General features: G+C 38.4%; 1 protein-coding gene across 3 annotated transcripts in view; it reads right to left on the reverse strand.

Annotated features, from left to right (window-relative positions):
• Positions 1-19,605, reverse strand: part of KDM4C (lysine demethylase 4C) — a 402,052-nt gene that overhangs the window by 174,409 nt on the left and 208,038 nt on the right. For all 3 annotated transcript variants that reach the window (XM_043891189.1, XM_043891188.1, XM_043891190.1), the window contains one exon: positions 17,853-17,961. In XM_043891189.1, the coding sequence (XP_043747124.1) occupies positions 17,853-17,961 (109 nt within the window). The remainder of the gene's footprint in view (positions 1-17,852; positions 17,962-19,605) is intronic.

Consider the following 19,605-nt stretch of genomic DNA (forward strand, 5'->3'; position numbering starts at 1 on the left):
AGTGTGGAGATTCCTTAAAAAACTGGAAATAGAACTGTCATATGACCCAGCAATCCCACTGCTGGGTATACACACTGAGGAAACCAGATCTGAAAGAGACACGTGCACCCCAATGTTCATCGCAGCACTGTTTGTAATAGCCAGGACATGGAAGCAACCTAGATGCCCATCAGCAGATGAATGGATAAGGAAGCTGTGGTACATATACACCATGGAATATTACTCAGCCATTAAAAAGAGTTCATTTGAACCAGTTCTAATGAGGTGGATGAAACTGGAGCCCATTATACAGAGTGAAGTAAGCCAGAAAGATAAAGAACATTACAGCATACTAACACATATATATGGAATTTAGAAAGGTGATAACGATAACCCTATATGCAAAACAGAAAAAGAGACACAGAAGTACAGAACAGACTTTTGAACTCTGTGGGAGAAGGTGAGGGTGGGATCTTTTGAAAGAACAGCATGTATATTATCTAGGGTGAAACAGATCACCAGCCCAGGTTGGATGCATGAGACAAGTGCTCGGGCCTGGTGCACTGGGAAGACCCAGAGGAATTGGGTGGAGAGGGAGGAGGGAGGGGGGATCGGGATGGGGAATACATGTAAATCTATGGCTGATTCATATCAATGTATGACAAAACCCACTGAAAAAATAAATAAATAAAGGGGAAAAAAAAAAGAAATCTATAAACAATAAATGCTGGAGAGGGCACAGAGAAAAAGGAACCTTCTTACACTGTTGGTGGGAATGTAAACTAGTACAGCCACTATGGAGAACAGTGTGGAGATTCCTTAAAAAACTGGAAATAGAACTGTCATATGACCCAGCAATCCCACTGCTGGGTATACACACTGAGGAAACCAGAATGGAAAGAGACATGTGTTCCCCAATGTTCATCGCAGCACTGTTTACAATAGCTAGGACATGGAAGCAACCTAGATGCCCATCAGCAGATGAATGGGTAAGGAAGCTGTGGTACATATACACCATGGAATATTACTCAGCCATTAAAAAGAATGCATTTGAATCAGTTCTAATGAGGTGGATGAAACTGGAGCCTATTATACAGAGTGAAGTAAGTCAGAAAGAAAAACACCAATATAGTATATTAATGCACATATATGGAATTTAGAAAGATGGTAATGATGACCCTATATGCAAGACAGCAAAAGAGACACAGATGTATAGAACAGACTTTTGGACTCTGTGGGAGAAGGCGAGGGTGGGATGACTTGAGAGAATAGCATTGAAACATGTATATTATCATATGTTAAATAGATCGCCAGTCCAGTTTTGATGCATGAGACAGGGTGCTCAGGGCTGGTGCACTGGGATGACCTAGAGGGATGGGATGGGGAGGGAGGTGGGAGGGCGGGTCAGGATGGGGAACACATGTATACCCATGGCTGATTCATGTGAATGTATGGCAAAAACCACCACAATATTTTAAAGTAATTAGCCTCCAATAAAAATAAATAAAAAATTTTTTTAAATGGTACTAACATACTGCACTCCTTCCAACCATGTATCTCTGGGAAGCTGGACTTTCTTCAATATACTTCAACCAGAACAACGAGGCCCAATAGACTGAATGCAAAAGTAGACATGAGAATCCAGTTTTCATTAAACTCAATGTTAAAGAGCTCTGCAAAAAATGTAAAACAATGTTATTTTTTTTCTTTATTTTTATGGTTTGGGAAAAGTGTTATTTTGTATGAAAACAAATGTTTATGCACTTATTATTGCTACTTTAAGTTTTTCCATTTTAACTTTCAGCAAATAAGTACCATTAAGAAAAATCTATACGGAGGAAAAAGGGCTGGGGTTGGGAGAGAAAGGAAGGGGAAGGGAGGGGAGGATGTTACAGAAAAGAAAGGAGCTGAAATCTTTTTGGGGTCCTCAAAATGTTTATAAGCATAAGTTGTCCTGAGAAAAAGTCTGAGAATCACTGAAGAATACATACGCATTTTCACCCAAAAGTACTAGTATCAGAGTCATTGTTGAGCAATAAAGCACTGATAAAGCTGGTGTAGACTGTGTTCTCACAGTCAAGCAAGAATGTCATAAACTACTTTCCTCAACTAATGAGCAACACTAAAGCAAAAACAAAACAACCGAATACTGCAAGAAGGCCTTTTCTCCCTTTTCTTTCATTAAGGTCTGCAAGGTTTGCCAGCTACAGCAGGGAAAAAAAAATTCTATGCCAGCAACACTTCGTTATCTTTTTTCTTGGTGAGCCTCTTACCTAACAGCAGAAATCTAGATTCCTAGACTACTTTGTTCACAGAAGCACGCCCATTACTATATAGCAAGTACAGTAGAGTTAAGAAAATCATGCCCCTAAACACAGAGCAGCTCCTTAAATCTACATTAGCTCTTCTAAATTCACAGAAGCAGGCTACAATACAGCTCCAGATACCATGTTGTCAGGAATGTTCTGAATATAGAAACATAAGCTGAAAACTGCTATCATACAAGTTGCACCTTCAATAGTTGCTTTGAAAGTTTTCAATCGCTACATCACCAAACCAACAATCAGTTGTTTTATTCTATAGAACTTGCCTGCCTACAGACCAAGCACCAAACTCCTGGATCATAAGCACAATATCCCAAACCTGTTGTTTTTTAGTAGTATTAAAAATATGCTTGTACCTAGGAAACCAAGCTTTGCCTCCAACTTTGAATATTTCTGAAATAAAAAAGCTCTTGGAAAAGGGCAGTGGGAATAGATATGCATACAGAACTCAAGAAGAAATAAAAGTTAAACCACAGTATCTGATCTATACATGTGACAGCTGGGTACTGAAAGGTCAACCCCAACTTGTGCCTCTATAGTTACTTACAGATAAATCACAGTAAGAAGCCCCTCACAGGCAGCCTGCTTACAGCTTCCCTCAATCTTCCAATGTGTTTTCAATACTTCTGCAAAATGATCCTCTACCTGCCTACTATTCAGATCATACTCATTGTGATAATGTGATATAAAAAGAAACATATATTCAGTCTTTGTCCTGGTTTCTGGCATATAGCATCTAAAACCCTTGGAATATTCTGAATCATATGGCTAAGAGGAACATCACTGGTTAAAATACCTGGTCTTAGTCCCTAGTTCCTGACACAAGAGCTTCTAAGACCTTTGGAAACACAGAACTGAAAAGTGTCTTCTACCTGTTAATGAGATAACAGGAGGCACCTAGATAGTTTCAAGATGAAGGCTCGTCACCAGAAAGACCAGTGCATGACTAGAGTCAATTCATGACTACAGCATTAGCGCTTTAGCCCCACATCAAGGGAGGGGCTGGAGACTCAGTCAATCGCCAATAGACCCTGATGGAATCAATCACATAAACATAGCGAGGCATCCACAAAAACCCTAAAACAACAGGGTTTAGACAGAGTCCAGGGTCAATGTACATGCAGAGGGAACACAAGTTCTGCAGACACTTACCCACTTTCTACCTTGCCCTGTTCATCCCTTCTTTTTGGCTGTTTTCCTGACTTCTATGAGCCACTCTAGCAAATTATCAAACCTGAGGAGGGAGTTGTAGGAAGCCCCCAGACTTTATAACCAATAGGCTATAAAGTGTAAGGTGTATCAGGTGAAAGGACTTGGCAATTGGCATCTGAACTGGGGACAACCCATGAGACTGGACTGAGTCCTTAATCTGTGAGGTGCTATGCTAACTCTGAGTGGTTAGTGTCAGAAAGAAATTAAATTAAATTGTAGGACATCCACCTGATAGCTAGTGAACTGCCTGGTTTGGGAAAAGTAAGCCACATCTTTGCTGTCAGAAGTATTCACTTGCAGGATCCACCCTCTCCTCAAGACCATGAAAATTCCACTTTTCTAAAGATCAATCAGTCTCAAGGGATAACTAAAAATGTGTCTTGTCCATATGTAACTATGAAGTCTGAAAGTCAGTAGTACATCCCAAGCTGACCCAGAGACTCCACAGCACTAACAAAGGTGAATGTGTGCTAAGTTGCTTCACTCTTGTCTGACTCTGTGTGACCTGATGGATTGTAGCCTGCCAGGCTCCTCCGTGCATGGGATTCTCCAGGCAAGAATACTAGAGTGGGCTGCCATGTTCTTCTTCTGGGGATCTTCTCGACCCAGGGATTGAACCTACATCTCTTATATCTCCTGCATTGACAGGTGGGTTCTTTACCACTAGTACCAGCTGGGAAGCCCAACAAAGGTACTACAGGGGAAATATTCAATCCTCCAGAGCATATGAAGAGGAAGAGGAGGTTCCCAGAAAGTTGGGAGCTCAGGGAATTTCCGAAAACTTTCTGGTGGGACTTTCCTGGTGATCCAGTGGTTTAAAGTCCACCTTCCAAAGCAGAGGACATGGGTTTGATCTTTGGTTGGGGAACTAAGATCCCACATGGAGCTAGGCAGGGAAGCCCATGCTTCGCAACTACTGAGCCTGTACACTCTCGAGCCTGTGCTCCGTAAAAAGAGAAGCCACCACGTTCTCACCAACGAGAAAGCCGGCACTACAACGAAGCCCCAGTGCAGCCAAAAAAAAAAAAAACTGTTTCCGAAAAGAAAGTCAGGCTTGCTGCAATGTACTTTAGGATCTTAAAATGTTCAGAGAATCTTCTTAAGATTTCTACTTATACTAATCTGAAGGCATACCCCACTGTTTAGACAGCAACTTTCTCCTTCAGTTAATAAAACTGCCCAAAGGGCAGTGAGAGCCTGACTAAGAAGTGACCTCAGGGATTATTATAGATGTACACTTTAAAATTTAATGATTAAGTGTTTATTTCTTTTACTTTCTGTATAAAGCACTTTACACTGCTTATCATATAAAAGCATATGTGAGTTTTTTAAAAGCTTATATAAGATTGAAACTATAAAGTATTTTAACATATTAGTTTAAGTGATCACAAAATTAAATCTATTGCAAATATTGTACAATTAAACAAAGTAATAAATAAGAAAAGAAATGTAATCAAGACTCTGACTTTGTGGCCTACAACAGCTGATATTCAACTATTCTCAGTTAAGCTTGGCTATAAGAGTAGCTGTGTGATCCAAAAAATTAAAATAAATTACCACAGTGTTTCACTCATGTAATCTTTGTGGTCTTAATGTTTGGTTATAAGTCTAAACCTCAATTTCTTCATCTGCAATATATGAGCAACCAGCAGTACAGCAGCTGCTCATCAGTAGCGAGACCTAGGCCTTCCATATATTATAGTTCCTTTCGTTTTAGGTCTCCAGAAAATTTCTGCAAAGGTCATGCAGTAAATTACTTTAAAATGTATGCCTAAAAACTTAACTTTTAACATGACAAGACAGGTTGGAACAGAAACAGCCAATCTATACACACACCTAGTTATCTTTTATATAAAAACATTTCAAGATTTATCCTTTCAGGAGGAAAAAAGACTTTATTCTCCCATTCGGTCAAAAACATGACTATCTTTATGATAATAAAAAAGATTAATGTCTTGTACAAAAGTATTCAAAAGAAAGTGTTCATTTAAAAATATGTAAATAAAATTATGGCATGACCATATTATGCCAGCATTGAAAAGGTGCTTTTGAAGAATATTAATGGATATGATATAATATGAATATATACACTATAACATATAATATTAAGCGATATAAGCATTATATTAACAGATGAAAACTCAGCACACAAAACTGAGTATTGGGGATGATGTCAGTTCTGTAAGAAATATGTTTAAAAATCTGGAATAAAAGAAAAGGAAGATAAGTTTTTACAGTTATAAAAATATGCAGTTTTTAAAGATGAAAAAATACTGCAGTCAGGAAATGTTAGGTAGGTCCTATGAACCGGGGGAAACCTTAGTTTAAAAGCAGACATATGTTGGAGTTACTCTCTCCACAGTACAGTCTTTCTGAACAACTTTTGCTTAGTAAGTGCAACTGGAGTTCTCAGCAGAAAAACATTTGGGCCACTGTGGAAAGGCCAGGACTTGCTGACGGGACCCAGCAGATGGGAAAAGCCATTGACACGGCTCCAGCACAATTTCCCTCTGTGAGTCCCCACAATGATTCTGCTGCTGGGGTTTTGCTCCAGTGATGTGTTTTGGCTCATACAGCACTATTCTCTGCTATGAAGAGCACGACAGCATCTGTTATCTTTCAGGTACTTGAGCAAAATCTCAGTCCTGGGAGGCATTATATATGGTTTCAGATGTCCTGGAGGAAATTGAGGAAGAAAAGGGTGAAAGGAGAGGAACCAAGCATGAATGAGCCAAGAAATTCAAAGTTAGAAACTATTGCTCCCATACAAACTATTGTAAAATTTAAGTGCAAACCATATTCGATGATTTTATGAATTGCTAAACTTCAAAGGTTTCTGAAGTTGTGTTCAAAAGTACAAAATAGAAAAAAAAATTACAAGCCTTTTAGGTCTAATTTTACTGGGAAGAGATGACATTATGGGAAATTTAATTCTGTATTACAGTACCCGAAAAATGCTAATGTAACACTATATAACACAGAATTCCACTGTTTAAGGCCTAAAGCACTTAAATGAGGAAACATAGTTTTACTCTTTGTGCATACCCTTACAATAACTAAGATGTCAAAATCATTTCAAAAGGATACATCCCAACCCATTCAATACACTACTTTAAACAGCCATAATATTCCAAAGCACACTCCTTCAAAACTCCTAATACATGAAAGTACTCTGATACTTACAGCACACTTTCCAATCTTGAAAATATTTGTCAATGATACTTACTGTACCTCTGGGGAGGTAGGTTTCAAGGAGAACTTTGGCATTACCACCATTACTTAAATTTCTGAAAGAACACTAGCTCATATTTCATATATGCATATATTCTCACAACACAGATGGATAACAAGGAGCACTGTGAATGATCTAATCCACCAATAAAGAAGGTTCTTATCAGAAAAATTTATATGTGTTCATGTCAACTTCTTTTATCAGTACTGGGGCTATTATTGGAGGGTTGCTAGTGTGATAATGTAGAAAGAGTGCAAATCTGGAAATCAAACAGAATTTAAAGCCTGTTTTCTACCAGTTGCCAGCCTTGTGACCTTAGGAAGTGAATTAGTGTCTCTGAGCTTCAGTTTCCTCATCAGAAAAAATGGTAACACTACCTATCTTAAAGAATTATAAATAATAATTGCTAATAATGTACATAATAGAAATTAGCATACTCAATTGTCAATATCATGGTGAGAATGTTGTTGTTCAGTTGCTCAGTCATGTCCAATTCTTTGCAACTCCATGGACTGCAGCATGCCAGGTTTCCCTGTCCTTCACCATCTCCCGAAGCCTGCTCATGTCCACTGAGTCAGTGATACCATCCCACCATCTTGTCCTCTGTCATCCCCTTTTCCTCCTGCCTTCAATCTTTCCCAACATCAGGGTCTTTTCTAATGAGTTGGCTCTTCACATCAGCTGACCAAAGTATTAGAGTTTCAGCTTCAGCTTGAGTTCTTCCAATGAATATTCAGCACTGATTTCCTTTAGGATTCACTGGTTTGATCTCCTTGCAGTCCAAGGGACTCTCAAGAGTTTTCTCCAACACCACAGTTCAAAAGCATCAGTTCTTCGGCACTCAGCCTTCTTTATGGCCCAACTCTCACATCCATACATGACTACTAGAAAAACCATAGCTTTGACTATATGGACCTTTGTTGACAAAGTAATGTCTCTGCTTTTTAATATGCTGTCTAGGTGTGTCATAGCTTTTCTTCCAAGGAGCAAGCATCACCATCTTGGCTTTCATGGCTTTAGTCACCATCTGCAGTGATTTTGGAGCCCAAGAAAATAAAGTCTCTCACTGTTTCCTGTTCCCTCATCTGTTTGCCATGAAGTAATGGGACTGGATGCCATGATCTTAGTTTTTTGAATGTTGAGTTTTAAGCCAGCTTTTCCACTCTCCTCTTTCACTTTCATCAAGAGGCTCTTTAGTTCCTCTTTGCTTTCTGCCATAAGGGTGGTGTCATCTGCATATCTGAGGTTATTGATATTTTGAAAACTCCTTTTAAGAAAGCTCACATATCTTTGTAAAACTAGCAGCCAACATGGCACCAAAAGGAATTTATTCCAAGCATCAAATAAAAGATAGGTGAAAGAGAGCATGTGAAACTCACTGTATACTGGGCAATAGGACAGATGCTAGAGATAAGAAACAAAAATAAACAGTCCCTTGCCTTCAAGGAGTTCAAAACTTCCCATGGGTGAAAGCTCCGGTTTCTTAAGCTATTTCATTAACAACACCTGTATTAGAAACTTTAAAAATGGTCAAAACAAAATCACTAAGCAAAGAACAACTAGCATATGTTGCCATTTACCTGCCAATACATAAAGAAAATTTAGAAATTAAAAAGTTTCTCTTAGCTAAAAGCCAACATCGGTCATCTATATTAAGCACAGCAGAATCCTTGGACATTTTAACCCAAGAACTAATGGGGTATCACCTGGCAGATCACACAAAACAGTTGCTAAGGAGACAAAGAACTTTGTGCAGAGCAGCCACAACGCCAGAAACTAGAAAAACAGGGCATGGGCTACCCAAGAGGACGTTTGGAAACAAGAAGAAGACAAGGTAGCAAACATTCACTCTGTAGTTCAATGTCCAAAGCCATCAGCTTTTGGCTCTTCTTGCTGTTCCTCAAATATGCCACACTAACTGCCTTCCTTGGGGCCTTTGTACTCACTGTTCTCTCCCAAGAAGATTCTTAGTCCAGATCCTTGGTTAACTCACTTAAAGGTATTATAAAGTATGTTTCCTCAAGGAAAGACCTTAAGAACTATAAAAACAGTTGAATAACACTCAAAATGTTCATATAGCATCACAAACCTTTTTGCCTTTGATTTCTACTTTTCTATCAGCAAAACAAAAAACCCTACACTTTTCAATCTTGAGAATGTTTACCCATAACAAAACCAAACCAAACATCAACAGTAAAACAATGGAACATCAGTGTAGAATTAAGAGGCCCATATGATATGTGCTTAGAAAAAAGCCACCTCATCATTTCCCTAAAGCTGGAAACATAGAACCAGAAAAAAAGAAAATGAATAGAACAATGCCATACAGAATTTAAATGATGATAAAGTGAGCCACTTTCTAACAACTCACTGGGAGCCTTACACATATTACTTAACAACCCTCTCAGCAGTGAAAACTCTTTTTTCTAAAATCCATGACAATGGTCCCCAAATGTCAGCCTGCAGAACTGACAGCCCAAAATAGTCAGAGACAAAACAAAGCAAATGAAAATCATAAGTAATTACAAAATTAAAATTTTAAAGCTACATTAATTTTATAAACATCATGCTTATTCTCAATATTCATAGTTTCATAACCAAAAAAAAGATGAAACTAAAAATGCAGAAAATGTAGAACAAAATACAGGGTAATTCAATGGCCTGTATCATTAAGACATCATTGTCTCCAAGGAAAGGGGGTTGTGTACAAGTTTAAGGAAACAAAAAGTTATATATGAAGATACATGAAAATCAAATATCAGCAATTTCATACATTTCAACCTAATACAATAACTCATTTTTCTAAAGAAGGGAATGAACCACACAATTATACTATCAAAGGCTGTTCCTCAGATATTTTCTACAAGACTTTAAGAGTAACAAGGCATGGGAAGACCCAGAGGAATCGGGTGGAGAGTGAGGTGGGAGGGGGGATCGGGATTGGGAATACATGTAAATCCATGGCTGATTCATATCAATGTATGACAAACCCACTGGGAAAAAAATAATAATAATAATAATAAAAAAAAGGAAACAAACAAACAAAAAAAAGAGTAACAAGGCACACATGAATTCAAATAAATTAGCCTTGACTATCATTTTACAATACTAATGCTCTCAGCACTTACAGACATATCATTAGACTTCAATAACAAACAGTTTCAAGACTGACTCTGAGAAGTACAGAAAACAACCATGTAACATAAGTTAAAAAGCCAGCATGGTTTTGTCTAATTCAATCAAACCCTTACCAAGCCACTAGCATAATAAGGGCAAGGTGTTTTTTACTTTTATTCCCTATATTGCAGAAAAAGTCAGGGCCCTTGGGACTCCAATGGAATTCACTAACAGAGAAATCAAGTAACACAGAGGACGCCCATATATTACACAGCTGAGTGCTAGATAAAATATCCATTAAATCTGAGTGCCAACAAGATCTACTGTTTTATGTCCACATAATGCAGAAAACACTGGCTGTGACCTAGCAACAAACATCCCAAGACAACCTGCTTAAAAATCTGCTGAAGCTGCTGTTTTATTGCTTAAACAGACAGAAATATAACTATGCTTATTATGAAAGTATAGCATTACCTCAAGCTAATAAGAACTGATGGAACAAAGAAGAGATCGTTATGTATAAATTAATAACATTTGGAGCATGACATGCAACAATCATAAAGCAGCATTTGTTTTTCAAAACTGGCAGAGAAAAAGATTTCTTTTTAGAGAGCGGAAACACTGTTGGTAAGGAATACTCTTAACACTGCACTATTTGCTTTTCCATGAAAGCACAGCATGAAACAAGGGGGACTACACAGTATCCTCCCCATATTTTATATATTATAGTATATATATTAGAATGCTGGACCTTATAGTTGACTTAAAACAGTATGTTGGTTTCTTCCTATTATATTTTGATAGAATTAAAGAACTTTAGAGTTTGAATGAAACTCTGGGATCACTAATCCAATGATCTCATCATATATATATGGGTAAACATATGATAAGCCTTAGGTTACATGACTTAGTTCTCCATGGTCATACACCCATTAACAGCCAGAAAGACTAGAAAGCAGATCTCAGATTGCTAACCATAAACAAAGTCAGGTATTATCTGGCAAAGCAAACAAATTAACATTTCTGGTATTAAAACTAATTTTAATTTAATCTGATACTTAACATTTTAAAAATGTGAATCAATAAAAGACATCATTATTTTGGTCAATATATCCACTTAAATCTTTGAAATAATTTTTCTTTAACAAAATGAAGATTGGCAAGCTTATACTGGGGGTTTACCTGGGGTTTCCCTGTGGCACAGTGAGTAAAGAATCTGCCTGCAATGCAGGATACTGCCTGCAATGCAAGAGGTGCAGGTTCGATCCCTGGGTCAGCAAGATTCTCTGGAGGAGGAAATGGCAACCCACAGGGCTTTGCTTGTAGCTCAGCTGGTAAAGAATCCACCTGCAAGGTGGGCGACCTGGGTTTGATCTCTGGGTTAGGAAGAGCCCCTGGAGAAGGGAAAGGCTACCCACTCCAGTATTCTGGCCTGGAGAACTCCATGGACTGTATAGTCCATGGCATTGCAAAGAGTCGGACATGACTGAGCGACTTTCACTTTCACACCAGTATTCTTGCCTAGGAAATCCCACGAACAAAGGAGCCTGGTGGGCTACAGTCCATGGGGTCCCAAGAGTCAGACACGACTTAGTGACTAAACCACCACCAAACCTATACTAATGTTCTTAGAAAGCAGGGAGTTACAGCATGCCAGGGGCAGAAGGGCATAATCTTCTTCCAAAATATCTGTCTGCCAGAGATAAAGCATGACAGCCAATTCTAAATAATGTTCCTTATTTGACAGACAATTGCAAAGCGCCCAAAAGCTAGCTTTCGCACCAACAGTACTAATAGTTACCATATGACACAGTGCGAAGTTCATAAAATATCCAGGAAATATTGGGATACCTCAGAAAAAGATAAAAATCTCTAATAAAGTGAAAACATATTCTTGGGAAAACATGTTGAGGACCAATTTATCATTCAATTGCATTATAAACACAAGTGTTTTCACAAAATGAGTGTGAAACCAAACAACATTTGAGGAAGTAATCAGATTTTGTCAGATGTGAGTTCCTGAGATTTTCCTTACTTAAATGTACACATTTTATTCTTCACAATAACTGAAAATCTAGCTTAAATGTGTTACATTATGGTCAAACATCAAGAATAATCTCTAATTAATGCAGCAGTTTCCACCTCTTCCAACTCTATATTTAAATGTTTAATCCATTACTAAATGAATTATAATATTAACATAGGCTGTCCAAAAAATTAATTGCTATAACAATACCTGAAATACACTTTTAATCTAACCCTCAAGACATGCAGACAATACAGAGATAGGGATCAGGGTCTAAGCTGTCTTTAATTTCAAAGAGATCCTTAACGGCTCATTACAGTACTGCACGTGCTGAACTGATGATTTAGGAAGAGTCATCCAGACAGTTCAGATTAGAGAAATTCAGAGCCACAACCAGGGTTTTAATCTGAATCTTGTCAGTATTCAAATGTGTAGGTGGGGTCACCTCTACACTCGGTAAACACAGTATAGATGGGTATCTGCATCTTTCAATCTTTCTGTATAAAATTACAGTTGAAGAGTTACAAATAAAAATTTGTCCAAGGGTGATGAGCTCAACATATCACCATGTTACTTCAGGATATTTGAAATGTCAAAAATCCATTCATGTACCTGTAGGTTAAAAGCCCTAATTACTTAAAGCGAAGGCTCATATTTTACACAAAAGGAAATTGAGGCCAGAGAGAAGACTTAACAGAAGTTAAAAAACTTCTAAGGGACAAAGCCAGGGCTCCAGTCAGCATCTACTGTCCTTTAGTCAGCTAAACTCCTTCTCAGAGTGGGTTCAAAAGATTTTGTAATTGTTTCTGCTTTTGATGCTCTAGAGGCATATTTACTTTAAATTTCTGATTGGAATAAGAGGCATAAATATGACAGTAGTCCTACGTTAAGAAGTGTTAGGGTACCTTTCTCTTATCCTATCCTCTTTCCCCACTCAAACCAAGAACCAGGTAGCAGGATTTCTTATCCTCTGCCTGGGGCCATGGTGAGTTTTGGTTTTTAGTTTTTCCCTAGTACACCCTTCACTAAGGGCTTAGGCTTTTAAGAGTCCAGTTTTATGTGTCTAGGGGAGCCTATGAGGTCTTAGCTCTGACTTCCCAGCCTCCACTCTAGTCCTGGCATACTGCCCCCAAACAGTGCAACATTCACTCTCTCCTACCCACCAGAATGTCCCTTCACCCTGAATCCCCTCCGGATTTCCCTCATTTCTTGAAAGCTCAGATATCACCCTCCTCCTTCGCTTCCTAATCATATTACAATGAGGATAACAAACATCATATCATGTGCCAAACACATGAGCGCCTTACCCATGTTCTTTTAACCCTCCCAAGAGCTCCATGTGGGAGTTGCAGCTGTAATCCCTACTTGTAAGCACAGGTCCCAAAGCATGGAGGGTCACACAGCTAACCCAACACTAGAGTCGATTGACTATGATCACAGACATGGAGAAATACAACCCTTCAGGTGATTTTGCCTCTCTGTGCAAGTAAAGAGGTAGACAGCCTAATTTATCAATTATTTCTGAGTGTTATATAACTGGTGAATTATCTGGTAATCCAGTTCATCATGTTCATATTCTATCTCTTTAAAATATATTTTTGCCCAAATATAAATGTGTTTATCATAAAAGTTTGAAAAGGTATCAGCATACAAAAGAGAACTAGAATCACTAATAACAATCTTGTATATTTTCTTTTAAACTTTCAACTTAACTTTCTAAATCTTCAGCAGAATCTCCATAGACAGCATGAGTATGTCAACTCAAATCACCACCAACAGACGTGGAGATTACTGCATCTGCCACGGCCACATTCATAAGCTCTCCTGGTATTTGTGAGCTTTGTCCTTTACAGTTGCTTCAGAAACAACATTAGCCTTATCACTTCACCAAGGGGATTATGTGCACAATAAGTACAAAAGCAGTGAATATACTGTAAGTCAAAAGTAGGGAAAGTTGGAAATTTTATGTTGCAAACAAAGTAGTAAAAAAAAAAATTTAAGTGAAAAATAAACACATACAAGATACCTGAAAACTGTAAATCAACTATACTTCAGTTTTTTTTTAAATGCATATGTGTGTGCAGGAAGGGAACTTCAAAGACCAAACAAGGAACCATGAAGGGCAAGGCAGGGGGATGGATATTAATAAAATGCATGGTCAGAAATATGGACGTCAATGTATAATGTTTATTAGCCTAACATCAGTTTAGGAAAAGCCCTGAGTACGTTTCAGCACAAAGGGTTGCTGATGAAAACTCTAGTCAGAAAAAGCATGCATGAGTGAAAAGGAATTGAATAAAAATGCCTTTACACTGGGAAGGAAATACACATAAGTGCACGCACATGCACACACATGCACATCTACATATACACTGAGATCCTAGCTAAGCAACTGTCCCAATGGGGTATCATTCCTCTGGGGGCCCTCAGGTCCCCAAAGCACTGACCACACCTATATGCCAGGTCAGCTTCATATTAACTTTGAGGACCTGACTGAGTCAGGTGACATCCCCAGCTAATTAAAACAGTATGTTTTACTATCTACTTATATAGAGAATATTTCCGAGACAAGAATTTCAGTTTTACTTTTAACATGACAGCATATACTACATCATGGTATTTCTCAATCTTTTATAATGGTTGATTTCAAGGTTACTAATCACCTGGGACTTTCTGCTTTTGTTAAGCCACATACTCACCTTGGACCCAGAGTACAGAGACAAGAGGAAAGGAGTGAGAGTGAGGAGACAGACACACAGACAAATAATGAAACACAATGTAAGGTGACAAGCCACATGCTCGAGCTAACTAAGCATAGATGGAGTAGGACAGTAGAAGAGAAGAGAAATGAGGGAAAAGTGCTAAGAAACACATGAGAATGGTGCCAAGATGGAAAAGGGCATCACAGGTAAAGCAACAGTTCAAGGAAGTGCATGGAAGCATAAAGCAACACAAGATACTCAGAACGGAAAACAAAAAGTTATGTGAATGGATGGAAAAGAGGTTCCACATTGACTAGTTGAGGGAAATGAAGGCAATAAGAAGTCGGTAGTGGATTATGAGCAGTCTTCAAGTCATTTATCCTGTATCGAAGCTGTAACATTAAGGGGAATCTGTGAGATTTGAGCTGGCGTCTTTAGCAACTCAAGAAAAACATCACTGTGGCAGATTTCTGAGCTGCCCTCCCAGCCCCCCCCCCCCCAGGGTCTATCCTCACTCTCCGTCTGCTGAGGCCAGGCTAGAGCACTGTCCTCAGAGCTGCCTGACTCACCCATGCTGCAGACACACACCCCTCTTCCTACAGACATTCAACCACAAAGCTCTGAGATCAGACTACAGGAATATACCATTATCAGTACTCTTATATCACAAGGGGAGAATGGGTACACATCCAGAATGTTTCAAAACTAGAACCACCCAGTCAAGCACTTCTCTTTCAAGGCTGTTTCAAGTCAACATTGTACAATTAGTTTAAAAAGCAGGAAAACACAGAGACTATCAATCCATGTTTCAGGATCACCATGTGCAGCTGCCTGACTTAAGGAAAAAGGTAAGAGAAAAACACCTCAGTTAAAAGAAAACTAGAGACAGATTAGTAACTGCTTTTAAACTATAAATAATACATATGTGGTATACAGTTAAGATAATTTTTCACCACTCCCCTCAAAAAGAACAAAATTAAATACTAGTTTATGTAAAAATTTTACATTCTAAAATTTCATTCCTTTCTTAGGTATCCCCCTCTGTTCAGGCCCTCATGTTTTTCTGCTAAGTATGGAAAAGCTTCTTCTAGGAAAGAAGAGGATGAGAGTTGGGAAATCCTTGCTGATCCTGTAATTATTGGACATACCACCAATTAGGATGGTTTCCTCAGTTTCAGGCCATTTGAGTATCAAAGAACCACGGCACTGCCTTTTGGAAGGCACCGCTGAAAGGGGACTCTTATCTCTCAGCTGCCCACAAGCTCCCAGAGGTGCTGGGTCAGTATCCTTCCCCTCTGCTGCTTTTCTGCAGTCAAATGCCAGCCTCATCACAGAAAGGTTCATTCACCGGCAAGGAACACTGCTCTTTGGAGATGCAATTTCTCAGATGCTCCAATCTAGATCTGCTCATGCTCCTGCCTGGCATACATACCTATGTCTTAAGAGGAGTGTAGAAAGAGTCCAGTAGTTAGGGTAGGAAATTTCCAAAAGAAGCCAGATTTATAGTTGTGTGCTCCCAATGAGCACTCATCCCACTCTTCATCACTTTCTAATAATGACACTCCCAGTTGTACAAGACACAAAGGGAGACGGCTAAGGGAAAACATTCAAGTGCCCAAAAAACACTTTGCCCCAGGACACAGAATACTCTCCCTTCTCAACTTAGAAGCTTGTAAAAAATCTTTAGTCATCACTATAATTTTCTGATTTTTCCTTTCAATTCTCAGAAATCCCCAGAGGACCCCAGCAGTTCTCAACATATAAAAATAGAGGGTGAAACTGCTGCAAAAGCTGCAATCACCAGTGTATCAGCAAGATATTTAACCTCAGTCCTTTGAGATCTCCCTGTTAAACCAATCCAGTTAGAAATTTTGCAAGCTATAATGATCAAAATCAGAACTGTTTTCCACGGAGAAACTCTGGACCAATTTATGATGATTCACATGGAAATAAACTTCCCAGGATGATAAAGAAATAGGAGAAGGCAGTTTTCCTTATGTATCAGGACAGCACATTCCCTTCCAAGAAGCTGTGCTATTGCTATAGGCTATAATGGGGAAGGGTCATGAAAATTCATGAGTAAGGTACAGTGAATATTAATTACTTTATACAGAACAATTCTTTATTTTGACAATAAGGAGAAAATGGTTTGGGTTGGATACAATAAAGTTGGAGAAAGAAAAACTGAACATGATGACATATGGAAATAAAGGCAAATGTATTTAATTACTTTTATTATTCAAGGCAGAATTCCATCCTGAGCTGGTGTTATAGACACTGCTACCATCATTATCTGATCCCTACACTGATTAACTTTTTTTTCCTGACTAAACATAAGGCATAAAAGAAGACAGTGAATAAAAGGGAAAAAAATCTGCTAAGGATATGTACTCTGATAAATTGGATTTAAACTAGATGGAAGTCTGAACCCAAGATTTATCTTATTCCCTTGACAGCACCCCCACAGACAAGGACCTTAACAGTTTCTACCAGTAAAGGATAACATCTCAAAGAAGGGCTTTTTACAGAACACCTGCTTCAACTGATCCTTTTAGAGATTAAAAAAAAAAAAAAATAGACCTTATGAAGCTATGAGACACTTGGAAGGAATAAACAGTTGGTCAGTGGTCTGACTGAAGAAAAAGAAAAAAAACGTTTTTGGAAAAAGAGAGAAAGAGAGGTAAAGGGGGCAACTAGGTAAACCACACAGACATATGTTACATCTAAGAATAGAAGCTGGTTGTAAATAAAATGACTTCATGCCAAGCCTCATTAATATAGTCAATGAGGAAGGATGTTCCATGACACACCGGGTCTAACAGGATATAGAAGTACTGCATGTAGTTTCTGACTCAGATGGTACTGATAAATTTAAAGGAGTCAAGTTAAAATCAGAGGCAATGCAAAGAAATACAAAGAATGTTAATTCCATGATTTGATACTCTGAGAGAAAGGACATCAGCTTCTTCTGGAGGGTCTTAAGGCAAATGTCAGAAACAACCAATTTACCCATCAAATAAAAAAGGAAGATTTTAACACTGCTTGATTATGTGAAGCAAGTATGTATCCCTAAAATCTAAGTTCTAAATAAACTGTGTGTTACTCAGGATCTCCTTAAGGTATATATTTGCCACTTAGGCAGATTTCTTCTCTCCCAGGCAGTTTTTTTAGAAAAGTTTGTTACAACAAACTGACAGAATAAATTCTGAATATTATACAGTTTATATGGAATAAACACTGAAAAAAAAACCCAAGCTCACCTTCATCACTTGTTGCCTGTTGCTTCACCAGGGTCATTGGGGATCTTGCTGGAGGCTTACTAAGTGGGTGGCGCCAACTTTTAGCAGTTTTGGTTTCACCTTCTGTTCTCTGGTTACAGAACATGAACAGGGGAGAAATACTCACCATTAAAGACTTGTTTTAAAACAAAAAACTATCATCACAATGACTTACCACAAAAAAATTATAAAGAACTCTTGTCCTTGTTTTACCACCTGAGAAATTAAGTTTATTAAAGAAATTTAAATGGCAAAGTCAAAAGAAATAGAAGCCATTCTGTTAGTAATTTTACTGACAGAGGAATCACTGAACGATCCTTCCATTTCATATTAAAGCACTATCTGTAGTGCAGGGTACGCTTTGCAAACCTATAATAAACTCGGATGTTAGAGAGTTTTCAAAAGTCCTTTAAAGATAATTTAAATTTAGGATTATATATTCGTAACAATCCAGGACCATGGCATTTGGTCACATGTGACTGTGCAGCAGGTTATTTTGCTTTCTGTCTTCAGAAGGCAATACAGCCAAAGTGAATCTGTACTCTTCCTTCCACTGGAAAATGAATCCTCACTTCTCTGAGGACCAAATAGGAAATCAAAAGTTGTTGTTGTTTAATATGGCACATAACTGTCATCCTGAAACCACTAAAATTCTATGTAAAATCTTTTGTTATGAGCTGCCTGGACTATATTTTTCTTTCAAAGGTAGAGGAAAAAGTCATTTGCATCCTGACATCTTTCAGAGACCCTATTTACAAGCTTTCTCATCCATACAATCAAAAAAAAAAAAAAAAAGTGGCAGAGTTGCTAGTTAGAGAAAGAGTTCAAATCCAGTGGGTCTGCATCAGTGGTTGATGCAAAAGAAAGGAGTCTCATAAATTTCCCTAAAAGCTGAAGCAGCAGCGCCCGGAAGGAAAGAAACTATGCTGACATCTGACACATAAACAGGCTTATGAGAAAATGTGTGACAACATTCTAATCAAAGCAAGATTCACAAAGTAATGATAGAGGATGAGATTTGCCTCTGGTATATAATACCTAAAAATGAACGTGAGAAATTATAATTTAGTCAAAAATAAGAAATATTTATTAAGCCCTTACTATGTGCTACACTGCTCTAAGAGTAGCTAGAGCAGGAAAAAATTCTAGTAGGTCCATGCTTCCAAGGAGTGCCATATAGATGGGGTGGGCCAGGGGCAATACACAAGTAAAAAGTAAATATTGGATTGTTGCTCTTGTTTCAGTTGCTAAGTTGTGTCTGACTCTTTCCGACCCCATGGACTGTAGCCCAGCCAGGTTCCTCTTTCCATGGGATTTCCCAGGCAAGGATACTGGAGTGGGTTGCCATTTCCTTTTCCAGGGGATCATCCCGACCCAGGGATCAAACCAGCACCTCCTGCTTGGCAGACGGATTCTTTTATCACTGAGACACTGTGGAAGCCCATAAATATCAGGTACTATTAAGTAAATATGCAGTAATAATGGGGAAAAATAGCATGACAAAGAATAGAAGGAGATGGAGAGGAAGTCATTTTATGTGGGATCATCAGAGAAGGCCTTTTTGATGTGAAGACATCTTGAGTGGAGTCTTGAGAGCAATGAGGAAGCAGCACATTTAGCTCTCTGAGAGAAGGGCACTTTGGACAGCAGGAATAGCAGGTCATGTGTGAACATGTTTGGTTCACTTAATGTTTCCTGAGGATGACTAAAGCTGACTGCTATCAGCCAACACACA

This window comes from Cervus elaphus, chromosome 29, assembly GCF_910594005.1.
Source record: "Cervus elaphus chromosome 29, mCerEla1.1, whole genome shotgun sequence".
In the NCBI taxonomy this organism is placed as follows: domain Eukaryota; kingdom Metazoa; phylum Chordata; class Mammalia; order Artiodactyla; family Cervidae; genus Cervus; species Cervus elaphus.